This window comes from Onthophagus taurus, chromosome 1, assembly GCF_036711975.1.
Source record: "Onthophagus taurus isolate NC chromosome 1, IU_Otau_3.0, whole genome shotgun sequence".
In the NCBI taxonomy this organism is placed as follows: Eukaryota; Metazoa; Arthropoda; class Insecta; order Coleoptera; family Scarabaeidae; genus Onthophagus; species Onthophagus taurus.
In genome coordinates this window covers 37,965,722-37,985,596 of record NC_091966.1, presented here as the reverse complement: position 1 = coordinate 37,985,596, position 19,875 = coordinate 37,965,722, and the positions used below count along the sequence as shown (strand labels likewise).

The 19,875-nt window shown below is 32.7% G+C and overlaps 2 protein-coding genes across 2 annotated transcripts; one reads left to right on the top strand and one right to left on the bottom strand.

Annotated features, from left to right (window-relative positions):
• Positions 1-1,625: 1,625 nt before the first annotated feature.
• Positions 1,626-8,747, bottom strand: LOC111422478 (nucleolar protein 11). The gene is made up of 4 exons (XM_071201277.1): positions 8,515-8,747; positions 8,291-8,455; positions 2,778-3,132; positions 1,626-2,727 (listed from the first exon to the last, which is right to left on the bottom strand). The coding sequence occupies exons 1-4, from the start codon at positions 8,644-8,646 to the stop codon at positions 1,634-1,636; spliced, it is 1,746 nt and encodes a 581-aa protein (XP_071057378.1). The 5' UTR covers positions 8,647-8,747; the 3' UTR covers positions 1,626-1,633.
• Positions 8,748-9,076: 329 nt separating this feature from the next.
• Positions 9,077-19,188, top strand: LOC111428853 (uncharacterized). The gene is made up of 5 exons (XM_023064543.2): positions 9,077-9,389; positions 13,548-14,722; positions 15,928-16,136; positions 16,191-16,338; positions 16,395-19,188. The coding sequence occupies exons 1-5, from the start codon at positions 9,178-9,180 to the stop codon at positions 18,830-18,832; spliced, it is 4,182 nt and encodes a 1,393-aa protein (XP_022920311.2). The 5' UTR covers positions 9,077-9,177; the 3' UTR covers positions 18,833-19,188.
• The last annotated feature ends 687 nt before the right edge of the window (positions 19,189-19,875 follow it).

The following is a 19,875-nucleotide window of genomic DNA, read 5'->3' as shown; positions in this document are numbered from 1 at the left end:
ACGGGGTTGCAACAGATAGTTTCCCATTGTAGAATGCTGGGATTTCTCACGCAGAGTGGGCGCATGTCATCTCTTAGATGACTTTTTAATGTATGCAAAATATATATATATTTTTCTATGGTGCAAAAGTATTAACAGGTTAGTTCAGGCAGACTGTCTACGTCATCTCTTAGATAACATGCGACTATTGGAGTGTTAAGGAACACACTTTATTTGCAAATAGTAGAAAAATGATAGGGTGATATGAATACTCATTATTCTCTTATTTGTTGTGCTTCTGATATTAAGTACATTTTCAAAGAAATGTTTTGAGAAGGCATAATAATTACAAAAGAGGGCGGAGGATAATTAGATTCTTTAAAATTTTGTTATTCTATTATTTAGAGATTCCTAAAAGTAATATTTTTTGTAAGAAACACTTTGAAATAGCTTATGGAAACTACTTATAAAAGAGGACAGGGGAAATTGTCGATGAGTATTTTGTTAAACGCCGTGTGAGAAAAGAAAATGTTTCGTCCGTGGGTAAACGCGTCACCATCTACGAATACTTCGCCAAGACAGTCTTATTCCGAAGACAATAAAAGGATTGTTGTTAACGTTTACGTTAAATTACAAGAAAAAAAATTGTTCTGCTGCGTGTAAAGTTACCAGTGAATTGACAATTGCGCAATTGGAGAATAGAGAATCTGCAAGCGATCGACCCACTAAAGCTTCTCAGCTTTTTTAAAGAATTCCGGATACTTACAACGGAAGTAGAAATACCTTATTCTGAAGAGCATTTTCGACTATATCTTCGAACAACTGGATTTAACTACAAATCACTGAACGGACGAGCTCATATTACCGAAACTCCCCGGCTAAAAAAATGAAATTTTTTGAACAAATTAGGAAAGAAGTTAAGTTGACATTCCAATCGAATACGTAATCGATGGCACCTTACCATTGTATTTTGAACCCCATAGAATTAATCTAGCAATATAAAGCGAAATACATATTTATTCAACCTTCCAATTAGGGAGGGAGTTTTGCCGCATCCTGTATTAGAAAACATAATTCAGCTCCAACCTTAAGCGCCAAAGTGGTGGATTTAATTCGTCAAGAGGTTGACAACATACCAGCAGACGCAGCATACGCAGCAGGAACTGCATAAAACACGTAAAATACGTAGAAAATTCTTATGTATCGCCAAATATTCAACGATTTATTATAGATATCGAAAATGAGAGTTCCGATAAAAGCAGCTTTGAAAATGATGATAGCTGTGATAGTGACGACAATTAATTAAACTTTAGCTAGTATTTAAACTAGTATTGACTTTTATACTAGTTTTTATAATTAAATTATAGTTGTTATAATTAAACTTTGGTTTTTAATAAAATTTTAGTTTAAAAAAAGTTCGATCCTGTCCTTGTCTGTCATAAATCTTTTCAGGTACTCGAGCGGGCAAAAATCACCCCGGCTTTTATTTATGACTGTCATAAAAACCGATCTCGATGTGGAATACTATATTATATAAAGCTTTAATAAGAGCTTTGAAGCCGTCTTATTAATGTAAATATGAATTCAACAATGAAGTAACATGTTTTAATGTACATTGAGATGGTTTAAATAAAATCAAAAAAAAATTAATTCCTTAACTCAACTTTATTTCTTTTATACAATACATCAAATTTGGTTGATTTATACAACTTGGAATACGTTTCTTAACGATATTTTCACATAAAGGAACCACACTTCGAATCGTTTTAAGATTTTCCGAGTAATCTTTAACGATTTCGTTGAAATCGCTCAATACGATTTTAACATTTGGGTCTTCAGTTAAAAGAAATTTTTGATAATTTGCATCTAACAACATGCTTCCCCATTCAATTAATCTTTTTTCGGTTTCCATTTCGTCCAATTTCGGCAAGTTGTGTCCATCTTGAGATAGTAAATGAGAAATATATTGGATGAGATATAAAGTTGTTGCGATGTCAAATTCTCGTTTTAAATACGGCATAATTAAAACTTCACTAATTGGAGTTGATAAAATGATATCAATTAATTTAAAATTAGGTGAATTATTAAATTCATTTTTTTCTTTTAGTTCTTTTTGAATAAAATAAATTAATAAGGTAACAAGACATTTTTCGCTTAAATCTTTGAAGTAACCTAAACATTCCTTTAAACATTCAATTTCGTCGTTTTCCATATACAAAGGAATTAGATGATTTGAAATGTCAACTTCGGAAAGTCCTTGAACGAATAATTCTTTAACTTTCTTTTTAATCCTCTTAGGAATTTTATAATTAACTTGAACTTCCTTTTCGTTTTCTAAATTTGTAATTATGACGCTTTGTTGGAGATCGGTATCGGTTAAATCAATCTTGTGACTTCCGACTAACGCGGATAAATGCTCCGTGTTTATAAAGAAAGGAACAACTGCTAAATGTTGGCCTGAACACATAAACAAATAGTTTTCAATACACCAAATTTTTTTGGCTTTCGAAAACAATTTAAATGACAACATCGATTGACCCACTTTATACTGAGTGTTGTAAATAATTAATTTCGCTCCTTCTTGGTTTCGATCAGCCCCATAAATCGCTATGTTATCGTTACTTATCGGCGTTAAAGCTGCAAAGTGAGACGAAGAAATCGATTCAATTGTTGCAAAGATATCACTGAGATTACAACTTTCTTTTTTGTTATTATTAATTTGTAATGAATAAAGTTTGTTGTCGGACCCTAAAAGAAATTAATTTTAGTTTAATTTTTTAATAAAATTTGTTTCTTACAAAACGATAAGAAATTTATGGATTTATCATGCAAACGACACAAAGTGTATCCCGATAACTCAACATTATCTCGTTTTAATTCAATCTGTTTTAAAAGATGTTGAACTCCGTTCGAAATAACCATTAAATAAAGAATTTTTTTATTATCATTATTGACAATTAATCCGAAGAAAACTTCATTTTCTCTTTGTATTTGTAAAACATCCACGATTTCTTCGTTCTCCTTAAAAATCTTTTCAAATTTTAATTGTTTACGTTCATTAATGCATTGTGTTAAGGGAAAGATGTTTCCGTTCTTAAAAATAATGAACGATTCTTCCCCAATGCTTAATAACGTATGAATTGGTTCATTAAACTAAAAAGAAATCCTATTATAATAATATTAAATAATTAAAATTATGGTATAATTCAAGAATCATCAATTTTTTAATCGACGGGAAATCACTCAAGTAAGTCGTTACAAATAAAAAAAGTGTGGAAAAGTGTAAAACTTTCCGAAAAATCATTCTAATTTCGACGTGACGTCACTTTTTGTGATGTCATCGATTCGTCGTATTTTCAAAAATAAATTCAGATAATGAACAAAGTTTGGCTGCGTTTTATGAAGTTTCTTTACTATTAGCCAAAGCAAAAAAAAACATTCAGTGATGGAATTTTAATGAAAAAATGCGCAGTCAATGGCTCAACGCTTCATGCAGCCAAAGTTGGCGGAAAAGTTTGAATCTGTAGCATTATCTCACCAAACAGTGGCGCGACGAGTAGATGATATGGGCCAATATGTAAACCGACCAGACATATCAGTCAATTATTAATATTTATTCGTTGCATTTCAAAAGATTTTACTATTACGGAGGAAATGTTAAATTTGATACCGTTACACGGAACAATTCAAAGCGCTGATATCTTTATAGCTCTCAATAAAACTGTAATAGACTACGGAAGATTTTAAAAATGTTCTTGCATTGTAACTGATGGAGCAAAAGCTATGACGGGAAAAGTGACAGGATTCGCGGGACTTCTGAAAGAAAATGGCATTAATTGCTCGTTGATTCACCGCATCATACACCAGGAAGCCTTGTGTGAAAAATCTATGCGCCAAACGAATGCCATGAAAGTTGTTAGAATAACAAATCTCATTAGAGGCGAAAACAAAGCTTTGACTCATGGAAAATTTCGACATTTTTTAGGTGAAATTGATGTAACCTATGGAGATTTGTTATTACATTCCAAAATATGATGGCTTAGTGCTGGGCGCACTGCCTTGAACGTTTTTTTGCTTTACGAAAAAAATACCTTTATTTCTAAAAAATGAAATAAAATCAGACACTTCTGAGCTGCAAAATTGTATGCAAGATCCTTTATTTCTGGCTGATCTTGCATTTTTAACTGATACGACACAACACTTGAACGAATTAAATTTGAAGTTCCAAGGCAAAGGACACAATATTGCCAATATTGCTACAACAACAGATTTTTTTTTCTCTTGGAAAGAGGTATTTTATGTTAATCCTATCTATAATGAATGATGACCAACCCAGATTCGCGGATTCAAAATTTTTGAAAAGAAAGCCGATCCAATCAAAAGCTAAATTTGTTTCAAACCGTAGCTTTCAATGACACCAACCTCAACAATGTCTAAGCACTTAGAATTGATTCTGAACTTTCTGGAAACAGTTACTACATTCAAAACTGTGAGAAACTGAGTCTGATAAGGTTTAATATATATATATATATTACCAAAAGATGTAATAATGCAAATGGAATAGGTTTTGAAAGTTTCAAAACGCAGCTTTGAATAATACCAGAACCATTTAGAATCTATTGTATGATAATATAAGTATGACAATAGAATAAAGTCCAACCTTAAAGTTGTCTAAATACTTAGAACCGATTCTGAACATTCTGGAATCAGTTACCTAATATGTGCTGCATCTTTTTCAACCCACTTGCAGAATTTGTAGAAATTTATGCTAATCTCTCAACATTTTCTTCAATGTTTTACGGAGATAATAACCAATAATACTCTGGTCTAGCCAACGGGGTTCCTATTTCATTTAGATTTTGACGAAATCTTCCTTTTGACTTAACATTATTTTGTGAAAAATATTAATTGATTTTTTTTGTTGGAAAAACTATCGTTCGTCTACAGACGCACGGCTAAACCCGATATTTTCTAGTTCTAGGTCTAGTGTTAGTTCTAGTTTCTAGTTATTAGTGATCATAACATCTTGCCCACCTCTCAGTCTGGTTTTCGACCTAACCATAGCTGTACAACGGCTCTATTAAAGGTAACAGACGATATTATTAGAGCTCGTGATGGCGGTCTATGTGGGATACTTGTACTGCTGGACTACAGTAAGGCCTTTGATAAGGTTAACCATTCAATGCTTTTAGCTCTTCTGCGCTATGTTGGTCTGTCCGACTCAGCGGTTTTGCTTTTGGAAAGTTTCCTATCCAATCGTGCTCAGATAGTAAAATTGAACAATGTATCTTCATCATCACTGCCTGTGAGAGTGGGAGTGCCACAGGGGTCTATTCTGGCTCCTCTATTGTTTTCCTTGTATACATCCCAATTGCCTAAGTGCATTCAATATTCGTCGATACACATGTACGCAGATGATACCCAAATTTACATAACCTTTCCAAAGGAACACCTCGCTTCTGCTTGCTTAAAAATAAATGTAGATCTGAACGCTATTTTAGATTGCTCGCACAAGATGGCACTAACTCTCAATGCCACTAAATCTAAGGTAGTCATCTTTGGTAACTTGGACTCTGATAGTGTCGGTATATTTTTGGGTGGAGAGAGGCTGGTAGTGTACCCTGAGTCAAAAAATCTGGGTGTGCTTGTCGACAGCAATCTGCGATTCAGCAGTCATGTCACTGCTTGCGTGAAAAAGGCATATGGTGTTCTTAGATGCCTCTATCAACACCGACACATTTTAAATATAATTACAAAGAAACGTTTGTGCGAAACACTTGTTCTGTCAAATTTTGTGCATTGTGCTGCCATGTATGGTCCATGTTTAACTGGGTATGAACTTCATCGTATTCAAAGGGTTCAAAATAGCTGTCTTCGTTTTATGTATGGCGTTCGTAAGCGTGAAAATATTAGTCACACATTGGTTACTGCAAAATGGTTAAATATCAGAAACAAATTCAAACATCAGTTCTTGTGTCTTGTGCACAAGTTAATTACTACGGGGACTCCACCTTACTTATATAATAAAATCACCTATAGGACCGATGTTCATAACTTGAATCTTAGACACAAAAATACTATCGCCGTTCCTGCTCACAGGAAAGCTCTTTTTAGGCGCTCTTTTTCATATAATGTGGCCAAGGAGTATAATTCCTGTCCTCCTGAATTTAAAAATAAAAGTCTATCCGTTTTTAAAGTTAACTTGCGTAACACCTTGTTTCGGCTTCAGATAGGTCAACATAATCCTTATGCTGCCTCAGTGCTCTGACATTGGGTTGTTATCTATTTATTGGTTATATAGGGAATCATTTGAATTGATTAATTTAATTGCGGAAAACAATTGAATATGTAATTATTAGTCGTTCTCAACTCTAGGTTGAGTTGAACAGATGGCTTCCATCGCGATGGATGCCAATCTGAATCCGCCTATTGGCCGCAGATTGTAATTAGTTTCACATATAGAACGAATTTTTCATTTATTTATTTTTTTTTCTTTATATTATTGTTTAACTTTTTTATGTTGGTTGTTGCGGTCAATAAAGTACTATTATTATTATTATTAAATGTATTTAGCGTTAGATAATAAAATGTATATAATATTATTGAACTACAACAGATTTTTTTTGTCTTGGAAAGAGATATTTTATCTTAATCCTATCTATGATGACCAACCCAGATTCGCGGATTTTGAACTTTCCGGAATCAATTTTATGTAAACGCTTATAACTGATTCTGATAAGTTTTGGTGTTTGCCAAAACATATAATAATGCAAATGAAATGGGTTTGGAGTTTGGAAATATTCACTGGAAAGAAAGCCAATCCTATCTCAATCAATATTCCACAAGCATCATCAATAAAATATATAGGCATAATTATTGATCAACATCTATGTTGGAATTTACAGATTGAAACCATTGTAAAGAAAATCAGAGGACTGAAAATTGTTTACTACTCCCCTTGTGCAATCTCTTACGTAATACGTCGTTTTGGGTTGAGGAGGAGCCAACGATACTCATTTGGAGAAAATTAATAAACTACAGAAATGGATATTAAGAATAATGTACAACAAAAATATAACATCACTTTCAAATGAGTTACCTATTATAACATAAGCCAGGTACTAAACACAAGGCAAATATATAGTCAGAAAGTGTTGATGTATGTACACACACATAGTCACTTAATGAATCAAATAGACCTTCCTATGACACAAGAAACAGGAACATAACTGCAAAACTTCCAAAATGTAATAAAACAATATGAGAGCATAGCCTAAATTACGTTGCACCAAAACTATATAATGTGATGCTTCCAGAAATAAAAAGATTATTGCATGCCAACTTAAGTGACGCCATAGTGAAGAAACAAATAAAAAACTGGATATTCCAAGTTTTTCTGAAATGATCAGCATCTAATTCAATGAGCCCAAAGAATAAGACAAATTACACCGACCTAGACTGCACCAATGAGTTGATTGAAAAACCACATACAAGTGGTAACAATTTAAGTATACTGCTTCAGTGGAAAACTTCTATTCTATGTTTATTCAGGGATAATAGTTATTATTGTTTTCTTTACCTTGTAATCTTTACATAAAATCTATATTTTTCTTTAATCAACAAAGCAATCATAAGCTAAATTTGGTTCAAAACGCAGCTTTCAATAACACCAACCTCAACATTGTCTAAGCACTTAATATTGATTCTGAACTTTCTGCAAACAGTTACCACATCCTAAAATGTACTACATCTTTTCCTGCAACTTGTATAATTTTATGTGAACACTCAAAACTGAGTCTGATAAGTTTTAGTATTTGCCAAAAGATGTAATAATTCAAAAAGTTTAAAAACGCAGCTTGGAATAACACCAAACTCTTTCAGAATCTATTGTAAATATGACAATAGAATAAAGTCCAACCTCAATGTTTTCTAAATACTTAGAACTGATTCTAAACTTTCTGGAATCAGTACCTAATATGAGCTGCATCTTTTTCAATCAACTTGCAGAATTTGTAGAAGTTTATGATAATCTCTCAACATTTTTCTCAATGTTTTATGGAGATAATAAGCAATAATACTCTGGTCTAGCCAATGGGTTTCCTAAACATGGCTAAACAAAATACTTTCTAATTCTAGGTCTAGTGTTAGTTTTAGTTTTACACTAGCACTGTTACTATGTAGAACTAACACTATACTTAGAACTGGAATCATGCAGGTTTAGCAGTCTTGAGAGATGTGCAGCTAAACATTCATTATCATTGATTTTTAAGCCACATGATGATTCTTAAATTTTTCCAAAATTATTAATTACTTTGTATTTTTTTAATTTATCTAAATGCTCATCATCATCGCTCCAAATCTTTATATTCACCGAATTGAAAGTTCCAACGTATTTTTTATCAGTTTTATTAAATATAACCGGTGAACTTAATTTATCTTTAGTTCGCCAACTTTGTATTTGTTTTTGATCTGAAACCTACAAAAAAAATGGATTTTATGAGCAAAATTGTAAATTAAATTTAGTTTTTGACTCACCCTGTATTTTGCAACTATATTTTTACATAATGCAACAATAATGTGCCCATTTTCGGACGCTTCGGAAATTCCTAGCAAGTTGTGTTGATCCACTAAAGGGCACAAACCGAAATAAGAACCCAATTTAGCCATTTTTTCGAAATAAACACCACGTTTTATAACATAACCTCAACCAACATAACCTCTTTAATGAGTTTTAAAATGACATTGCGATTTCGATTTTTAAACAATAGATGGCGCCAGTAATTAACGTTAAATTATTTATGTTTTTGCAAAATAAATTATTGTTTGACTTTTTAAAATAATAACATTTTAAATAACAATAAATTCGACTTTTTATTGTGTTTTATTTTTTTTTAATTAAGAATTAAATTTAAGTTTAGTTTCTTAAAAAAAATTTTTTTTAGTTAAATATTTATAAAGAATTTAATCAAGCTAAGTTTCGAACAAACCACCATAAATTTTTTTATTTTTAACTTTAAACCCAAATGATTTGCGATTCTCTTTTCTGAAAGTTTTGAATTGGCCAAGTTTTCCCGCCCCCCCGCCGTCCCACACAAGCCGCCTTCGTCCTTGACAATAAAGAGGATAGGCGATAGTATACAATACATGGGCCTCAACAATGTGTTTGTCTAATATTTATTTAAAGTTTCCGCGCCAATTATGTCCAAACGACACCAGAAAGAGAACAGGAAGCGACCGGTGGTGAACGGTGCGGAAAAAATCGCGAAAACCGACCAGATCGTCGCCTTGAATGCCGTTATCGGTGCCGCAAACGTCAAACGTTGGACCGAGCTCAAGTTGTTGTTCTCTTGCCCGTCGAACGAACAATTCGTTTCGATCCTATTGGATTTCGCAGAAACTGAACTTAACAGGTAATTTTTAATATTTCTTTTTGTTATTTTCGGTGCGTTTGATATTTTTTTTAAACTGAATGATTAGGTTGGTTTTTTATCGACCACTTACGCACAGGTGACATATTTGAAGGCGGAGCTTAATTTGACAGATCAATAACAAAAACACGTGTTGATACGTTTTTGTTTACATTGTTTTTAAATTGTTTTATAAGATTTATGTAACTATACCATTTCAACTTCAAATTGGCACTAATCAAGCTCAAATAGACATTAAACAAAACCAATTTGGCCAGTGTCATAATCAAATTGACATTAATTACAAATTGAAGACCTTGCAACAACAACAAGACAGCTTCACTTTTTGTCAAAAATGAATTAAATACACTGTTGCATGTTGCATCCAATAAAATAGTAGTTATCAATTGGTGCAACACTGAGGCACCAACCAAATTGAATCTTGGTAGGGCAATGTTAAATGGAGCTGCCTCCACTTTTGAATTATAGCAACAATAAGGCGGCTCCTGTATGAGTTATACTTGAAGACATAGGAACCTGCAGTATAATGAGTGTTAAACCTAATGGGTGGTCTCTTAGGATTTATTTTATAGATATTTTAAATCAAACTTCAAAAACTATTCTTTTGGCCACTTTAGAAGTGACAAACTTTCAATAGATTAGAAAATAAGATTAAAAATAACGAGTTAACCGAGGATCAGAAGAATGAGCTTGAAACTGAAAAACAGTTGCACCTCAATAAATGCCAAGTTTTTTTATGTGTTGGTAAAATGTTGACCACTATTTGAACAATACAATTAGTACTGAACAACACCAAACTACAGTGGTAAAAGTTCAAACTGCTAATGGCTTAATATCTGTAGGAGCAACATACATACCACCAAGACATAATCTCAAAAGAGAAGATTATCAGGAAATTCTACTACATTTTGACAACAAATTTATACTTGAAGGAGACTTTAATGCAAAACATATGTCTTGGAGTTCCCGCTTGACAAATACAAAATGAAGAGAACAGAACCATGCCCTAAATTGTCAGGTGCTCTCCATTGGGAAGCCAACAGATAGAAGTAAAATTCCGGACTTGCTTGATTTTTTTATTACAAAAAATATATCGCTTAACTTCGTAAACATAGAAGAAGAATTAGGGCTGGACTGAGATCACTCACCAGTAATTATTACTCTAAATAACAAAGAACCCTTTTTATCACTAATTAATAAACTCACTAATTGGAATCTATTTCAACAAACACTAGATAATAAAATTTACTTTAATGGTCTTATGAAAACAAAGGAAGACATTGACAATGAAGTAGAAAAGTTCTTAAAAGACATACAAAACGCAGCCTGGGCCTCAACACCAATTTTAACACCAAAACCTAAATCCAATATTTATCCTAAACACATTAGAGACAAAATTGCAGAAAAACAGAAAGCAAGAAAGCGATGGAAAACTAATAGAATTCCTAGTGATAAAACTAAATTAAATAAAATAACAGCCGAATTATGAGCATTAACAGATAGCCACAAAGATAATAATATTCAAAATTACTTAAAAGACCTTACTGACGATGCCAGTACTGATTATTCTCTGTGGAAGGCAACAAGAAAGCTTAAAGTTCCAAAAACACATACACCCTAGCGTAATTCAAAGTGATCAGCAGAGTAATATACCATGTGTAAGAATGAAAGAATTGTATTATGAAATACAACAACTAAATATACAGAAATCAGTAGGCTATGACCTAATTAATGGAGAAACATTCAAACAACTACCAAAACACGCGATTACAAAACTATTACACATAATTAATGCTACTCTTAAACAGAAATTCTTCCCAAGCATATGGAAAGTTGCTGAAATAATAATGATACCAAAACCTGGTAAACCCCCAACAGATGTTACATCATATAGGCTAATTTTAAAAAGACTAAAAGCTATCATAGAAGAAAAAGCCATAATATCAACACATCAAATTGGGTTTTGGAATAAACATGCAACAATAGATCAAGTTCATAGAATAACGAATACTATCGAAATAGCAATGGAAGAAAATAAAGTCTGCTCCGCCGTATTTCTGGATGTTGCGCAAGCTTTCGACAATGTCTGGTTAGATGATTTAAATTGCAAACTAGACCAAATACTACCATCAACGTATAGTCAACTGTTAAAATCGTATCTTTCTGATTGATATTTTAGAGTAAAATACGAAAACGTTTATTCACCACTACATGAAATACGAGCCGAAGTTCCTCAAGGAATTGTGCTTGGCTCAACACTGTACTTACTCTACACATTCGACCTTTCTCAGGTACCAGAAACTTACCAGAAACAAAAACAGCTACATTCGAAGATGATCCAGCGAACTTGGCTGTTGCAGAAAATAAAGTAGTTGCAGCAAATAAGTTACAATTGGCCTTAAATTCAATAGAAAACTGGACCAAACGATGGCTATTAAAACTAAGTACAAATAAATCGGCATACATAAACTTTACTTATAAGAAAGTAAACTATGTCCCAGTACATATAATTGGCAATGCTGGATGCCAAACTCAAATGAAAAGCTCACGTCAAAAAAAAAAACGTGAGGAACTTGATATCAAATTTAGACACCTATATTGGCTTATTGGCAGAAAATCAACGCTATCACTAAGTAACAAGTTGCTAATATACAAGCAAGTATTAAAACCAAAATGGACATACAGAATCCAACTGTGGGGTGTACAGTCGTGTTCACGGGAAATGCGTACCGAAGGGCAAGAGCTGTTGTGAGATCCGACATGCTGCTAGCTAAACGGGCTCGTGGAGGAACTTGTGGCGATCCCGGACAGGTAAGCGGCATGTCGGATCTCACAACAGCTCTTGACCTTCTCGGTACGCATTTCCCGTGAACACGATTGTACCTGCAACACAGATGCAAGTGTGATTCAAAGATTCCAGAACAAAGTACTAAGGTGCATAAAATTAGGTGCATTGAAAGTAGCATCGGTGTCATCAGAAATTGCATCATTTGCATCTAAACACTTCTAAAAACTTCTCGACAACGAGGATGTCCTGCGTCCCCTTCAGAGGATGAAACCGTTCGATTTAGTGACCTAGTGCCCTAGTCGATTCAAACGCGAGCAATAGTGCCGAATTATAACAAAAACAATAATACCTTAAACGTGTGTTCCGCGTATCGCAGTGTGCGCGTTTTTGTGTTTTGATCTTAAAACGGTAAAAATATGACAATATTTATCTATATTATGGGTAAAGCAGACTGAACCACTGGGAAAAGCTGCAAAACATGATCTAGTTTAATTTGGTATTAAAAATAAGTAACTAATTAGTATGTATTTACTAGGCTGATATTCAATTGTGTTATGCATAATTAGCAAAAAAAGTTTTTTTATGATGAACTAAAAATTAAGCAGTCTTTGGCGAGAAATGATCCTACTGTTGACACTTTTATTTGAGTTTTAACAGAATGCTCCACTGCCTGAAGTCCCTACTAGCGATGCGTTCTACTTAAGACAACTATGGATGTGTAATTTTTGTGTATATTCAGGCAAATTTGAAAAGCCATATTTTAAAACTTATGAATCAATAAGTTTTTTGCATCACTTTATTGCAAACATACTGTATAAAAATGTTGAAATATTGTATTTATTTTTTATTAGAAAGAGGTAGTGTATTGTGACCAACTCTTTACTATTACGACCCTAATCTTTACTGTATTAAAATTGTGATCTCCAACTGTATCTTGCAGATATGCAGCTTTACAATCATTTAAAAAATCATTTACGCAGATGACTCATGATAAATTGCAACGCCCGACAAAAACATATACAATTTACTTGCTTTTTGAGATCCCTGTAATGTTATATGTTATACGATTTTTGGTAATACATTTTAATTAATACTAAAAATCAAGAAGGAAGCATTTTTAGTTATGATAGACAACATAACACAATTTACAAAACATATACAATTTACTTGCTCTTTGAGATCCCTGTAATGTTATATGTTATACGATTTTTGGTAATACATTTTAATTAATACTAAAAATCAAGAAGGAAGCATTTTTAGTTATGATAGACAACATAACACAATTTACAATAATTTATTATTATGTACTTATTATTAGTTCAATAATTATTTTCTCTTTTTATTTATTACAGCAATAAACAAAATGGAATTAAATCCACATCAATGCAAAATGGATTTCATCAAACAAATATATCTTCCGAAAATTTTAAGTATTCCCAAAATAGTCTTTCATTACAAAATAAAACTACCGAAATTATTAATCAAATTGCAAATAATGAAAACATAGCAAATTATAATGAAAACAATCGATATAGTATAAATCAAAAATCAGAATTAATCGATTCAAGTAGTACAGATAATTTTACAAATATCTCAAATGAAATTCTTAAAGAAGAATTATGTGATGATCCTATTGGAAAAGACGTCGATGTTGATAAGTGTAATAAATCGCCTCAAAAACGAAATAAAAGAAAAGATAGTGAAAAAGTGAAAAAGAAAATTACTACTGGTAACAATAAATGTGAGAGTAAAAGTAAGAAGAAGATTGATATAGATATTAGAAAAGCGCCGGAATTTAATAGCGCGCAGGATTTAAAGTTAACAAACGGCGAAGAATTCACCGAAATTGTAACTAATATAAAACGCGAAACGGTCGACCAATCTGATCAAAACGATTCGAAACCGCAACAACCCCAATGTACAAAATGTTATTCGAAACACGTCCAAATCGAATGTCCTTTCGACGAACCAATCGCTGTTTTAACTGATGCTTTGTCTTATGATGAGTGGAAACAAAAAAACTTAACAAACACTTCGGCCGAATTTAAAGTGGAAAACTTAGAAATTGACCAAGTAGAAACCGAAACCAATAACACAGATTACAATTTCAAATTAAGTTATAGTTATTTATCATTACCCGATCAATTATACTTTAACGACACCAACAACGATCACGGTTTAGGCGTTTTCGCCACTCATGAAATTCAACAATTTACACAATTAGGACCCATTGTTGGTAAAATTGTTAAAGAAGTTGATGTTCCAGAAGATAGCAATATGAGAGATTTATGGGAAATCTGTTCAAGTGAGAAAAGTTTTATTTATTTAAACACTGAAGATTTACATTTGAGTAATTGGGCGAGATTTGTCCGACCAGCTCCTAGCAGAGAAAGTCGAAATTTATGTGTTATTGCAAAAGAAGGCTTACTATATTTTTTTAGTGTTAGAGATGTTAAGGAAGGTGAAGAATTAATGTATTGGCAGGATGGAGGTAGTGTTTGTAAGAAGAATAAAGTAGAAAAAACTAGTAAGTATTATAGTTGATTAAAATTAAATCTCAATAAAGTCAATTTTCCAAGAGTGGAGGTCCAACAATGTTCATAGCAGAGCTTTTTTTAAACTTCCCAAAAATGTGGCAAAGTGCCCTTTTGTTGCTTTGTTTACTTTCTTTACTTAGTTTTTCTCAAAACTTTCTTCTTCATTCAAAATTAAGGCAATAATGAAGAATTCATCCTCTGGAAATGATGCCATTATTTTTTCATTATTTATTGCGGAAGCAGTGTTTAAAGCTGGGAATGGTTCTTTTAGGTATTGTTTGTCCCTGTGGTTTATAATGGAAATTAATAAAGAGAGTATGCGTGTAAGGCATAAACGTATTGGATAGACATATTCAGATCAGAGTAATGCAGATCTGATACGCAGAATATTGTAGTGTACCTTTGACTTTTGGAAGGAGTTGGATTAGCTGGATCATTTCCTCCTATTAAAAAAGTTATGTAATGTTGGATTACTTTTATTGATAAATTCTTCTTTGCCAAGTCGGCAATTTTTACTCTGCAAGCTTTATCTCCAATGGATTTTGTTCAACTTCTGAACTTGTTATATTCTGATTACTCATCAAGAGGTTCGAACTATGGCTTTTATTGATAAATTCTTCTTTGCCAAGTCGGCAATTTCTACACTATGCAAGGTTTATCTCCAATGGATTTTGCTCAACTTCTGGACTTGTTATGTTCTGTTTACTCATCAAGAGGTTCCAACTAAGGCTTTTATTGATAAACTCTTCTTTGCCAAGTCGGCAATTTCTACACTATGCAAGGTTTATCTCCAATGAATTTTGCTCAACTTCTGGAATTGTTATATTCTGTTTACTCATCAAGAGGTTCGAACTATGTCTTTTATTGATAAACTCCTCTTTGCCAAGTCGGCAATTTCTACACTATGCAAGCTTTATCTCCAATAGATTTTGCTCAACTTCAGGAATTGTTATATTCTGTCTACTCATAATCTTTTTGCGTCTACATTCTTTTTCTCTACAACAACGCAGAATTGCTTACAATTATCTGTGGCATATATCTGGTTCTGTAGTGCACATTTGGAGCAATAAACTACAACGCAAAATATGCACCAGTTGTAAAAACAATAAATTCTAATGGTGTCGTCCCCCAATTCTTTCCCATTCCCATGATAAAGCACAGAAACTACGAGAATAAATATAAATGTATTTTTTAGATTGTGGTGGATGTAACATGAATTTTGGTCATCCAATTTACTACAGAATCCACTGTAACATATTCCACGATGTAAGATACAGTTTAACAATCAGAAAGTATCATTGTAAAGTGTGCGGAGCTGCCGTTTTGGGAAAAGAGAACATTATGAAACATGCTTCTGAATTACATAATGGCCAAGGCGCTTATCAATGCCAATTTTGTAAAAAGGTAAGAAATTGTATCAAAGAAAAATTGAAATCAACTTTAATTAACATTTTCTAGTTCTTCCTTCGATTAAATTACTTAGAAATGCATAGAACGTATGGGTGCTCAGCGAACCCTCAAAGATCACGTCCTTTATGCGATTTTTGTGGCCGAAAATTTTGTCAGCCGCAAAAATTAAAGGTTCATATAAAAAGAATGCATGGTGGTAAGAAAATTTTAATCAAAATTATTTAAAGAAATTAAAATTTGTGTGTTATTTAGATATGGCTGATATTTTAAAAGACTTCCAATGCAAAAACTGCATGAAAATACTTGGTTCAAAAGCCGCTTTACAAAGACACGTCAAAGAAGTCCATCAAAAACAAGTAGACGACGCATGCGCTTGCACTAAATGCGGGAAAATGTTCCAAAACAAATCGAATTTAAAAATCCATATGTTAACTCATAGTGGGATAAAACCGTTTAGATGCAACGAAAAAGAATGCTCAGCGGCGTTTACAACAAAACAATGTCTACAATTTCATTATAAAAAGGCGCATGGTTTGCTTGAAGATCAAATGCCGAAAATTGAAAGGAGTGTCGATTACACATTCGAAGCTTACAGCGGAGCTGACGATCAACCAATGTCCGAATCGGAACAAAAAGAAGATAAGAAAAGAAAATTCGATAGTAGCAGCGACGTGGATGATATAAGTTTAGATGGGAAGAATTGCGATCAACCGCAACAAGAAGAACCTGCTAATTCAACTCAACAAAACGATAATTCATCAAGTTCGAATCAAAGTAATCTCGGAAATATCGAACCTTCCTATTCAACCTCAGGGATGAAACTTTTAACTAAAGGTAGCAAAAAATGGATGGCGTCTGATTTAGATATTTATCAGGTTGATAAAACGAAACAAAAAGTTGATGAAAATATGGGGTTGGAAATGGAAGAGTTGCAAACAAGGGATCAACAATATGATCATTTAAAATTAAATTCAAATTTAAATACTTTTAATCGACAAGAATCTTCTAACGCGAGTTTGTTAGTTGAAGCTGCTTTAGATTCGGTTTGTAGCGAACCTAATATTGATATAGACGTTAATAGCACCACGAATTGTACTGATGCTTTAGTTAATAATTTATATACACTTTCACACGCCGATGCTTTACCCGACGTAACTTACAGCCATTCAGTTGATATGACGGAAAGTCGTGATATAAACTTAATTTCACCATCGGTGAATGATCACATTTCAGTTACTGATGATTTAAACGATGAGTTACGTCATTCCCAAAATATTCGCATTGATTATTCAAGTTTTCCTCAAGATGATTTTAGCCCACCAAATAGCCCAAGTATTCAAAACCGCAATAATTTCGTTCGCGACTACATCAACTCCCCTCAAAATAACCCAAATTACGATAACGTTTCGAAAAATGTTTCCCCAGCTAATAGTCCCCCAAGATACGATTTTAGCCACAATGTTAATCCAGATAATATATCTTCCGATGATAGTAACGGGATTGGTGTTCAAAATTTAAGTATACATAACACGAAAGAGAACGCACAACTCGATTTATCATTATACAAATCGCATTATAATTTAGATCCGAATTTCCAATTTAGGAAAGATTTTAGATTAAAATTCGATGAAAATGATAGGAAATTATATTTAGGAATGGATGTTCCAAAAAGTTACGACGATATCCATAAGTTTACGTCTGAAATTCCGAATCAAAATGAATTAGATTTGCAATCGCGCGCTTTGAACGATAATCAACTTCAAGAACAGGAGAAATTAAAAGAAATCGAAAACATACGTAAATTTGATCTTGATTTAGATTTACGAAAAAATTATGATAATTTAGACTCGGAATTAAGAAGTAGAAATACCTACGATAACACAATCGATGATTTTAGAATAAAAAGTTACGATTTGGTTGAAAATTTGGAAACTAGAAATAGTTTGGAAAATCGAAATTTATTGGATACCGATTTTAGGCCGGATCGGAGTTTTGAACATCTCGTTTTAAATTCGGCAGAACTTCAAGGTCTCGATATGTCGGCTCGTAGTTATCATAATTATTCAAATTTAAATAGATATCATCATTTATATTCGGATGTAGATCGCCCTACGGTTGATTTAAGATTAAATTATAATTCGCCATCGCAAAATTACACGCACGCGGATATTTTACGCGTTGTTTCTTTGGATTTAACACCCCCGGGTCGACATAGTGTTGATTTAAGTTTAAGATCTCATCAAATAACTAATTCTCGATTACTTTCCGATCATACAATTCCAACAAATCATCGATTATCCTTAGATCAATCTCGATTATTAAGTAGTGAATTAAACGCGCCTCGTCATATGAACGATGGACGATTAGTTTCAGTTTCTGATATGAGTAATAGAATATTATCTGACCATTCAACGAATCGGTTGTTAACAAATGATTCGAATAGATTGCTTAGTTCTGATCAAAGATTGCTTCCGGATGAGGGTAGATTAATAAGTGATCAACCTCGTTTGTTAGATCAAGGAAGGATTTTAGGTGATAGTAGAATACTACCTAATAATGGAAGTATATCTCCTGTTCCTTATAGTGGTTATTCAGTGTCTCCAACACCTTACCATCCGACCGCGCTACCTCCCCGACCTCATGTTGCGTCCCCTAATCCATCATACCACCATTATTCAACATATTATTAATTGTAAAAGTTATTTTTGAACGCTATATATCTTGTAATATTTTCATTTAATTTATATTTAACAATTTAAACAAGAACAAATTAATCTTTAGTTATATTAGCTTAATGATTAAATAGTTCGAAATAAGCATGACAAGAAAAAGCATCTAGTACCGTAATTGTAGTTTATTGATAAAGTACTTATTGTAAGAATGTTAAAATTCTTCCGGAATTCGTTTTTTGCATTAATCGTAGCGGTTATTTCTCTCTAGTCAATGTGATTTGTACTTTATCAACTCTTCATTTGTACATATACAGTGCCAAAATGTATATACTTTTTCGCAATTTTTATTTATTATTAAAGATTTTTACCATTAACATATCGGAAATGTGTTATATTTATTAAACTTATCTTACCTTATCCATCATTTCCTTTTCAAAAGATTAAATAGATTAAAACTAATCATGATTGATGTCAAGTCATGATAATATCAATCTTATTACTTTTTTAAATGTCGAAATAATATTTTTTTATAAATAAAACTAACCTAAAGCGAAATAATAATAATATATAGTAAAGTGATCAAATTATTTCTTTGCCAATGCAGAAATTTTCTTCGATTCGGCAAGAACGTACTGATATAAGAATCATAATCAATAACTGATTCCTGATTTTAAAGATTTTCTCGATGTCCTTTTGTACCTTTCGATCGTTTATCTTTTCAAGATATTTGACATTCTCGCCTTAGGGCAACTTTCTCCCTTAGCTTTCTTCGAAGTAATCACTTAGAATTTGTTGCTTCCACATCTGGCGATTCTTCGTGTAGATTTCTTCCCAACCATTCTATTTGGTTTTTAAATCCAACTGTTCACTACAAAGCCATATATGAGCTAAATATGATTGGCTTAATTTAGCCGAGGTTGCTTACAGCCAAGTCGTTGCATCCGAGCTATATCGATATAAACCTGGCCAACTTTGAAGAACTTTTAATATTTTTTCTGACGATATTTTAAGATATATGAATTTTTATTAGAGTGATGTGCTTTTAATCGCCGATTGAGCAA

Excerpts from the sequence above, each read along its gene's own strand:
- LOC111422478 (XM_071201277.1), bottom strand. The coding sequence starts at position 8,646 with ATGGCTAAATTGGGTTCTTATTTCGGTTTGTGCCCTTTAGTGGATCAA. Across the intron at positions 8,456-8,514 it reads ATATAGTTGCAAAATACAGG|GTTTCAGATCAAAAACAAAT; the intron begins GTGAGTCAAAAA and ends TTTTTTTTGTAG. Across the intron at positions 2,728-2,777 it reads CATAAATTTCTTATCGTTTT|GGTCCGACAACAAACTTTAT; the intron begins GTAAGAAACAAA and ends AATTTCTTTTAG.
- LOC111428853 (XM_023064543.2), top strand. The coding sequence starts at position 9,178 with ATGTCCAAACGACACCAGAAAGAGAACAGGAAGCGACCGGTGGTGAAC. Across the intron at positions 14,723-15,927 it reads GAATAAAGTAGAAAAAACTA|ATTGTGGTGGATGTAACATG; the intron begins GTAAGTATTATA and ends TGTATTTTTTAG. Across the intron at positions 16,137-16,190 it reads AATGCCAATTTTGTAAAAAG|TTCTTCCTTCGATTAAATTA; the intron begins GTAAGAAATTGT and ends AACATTTTCTAG.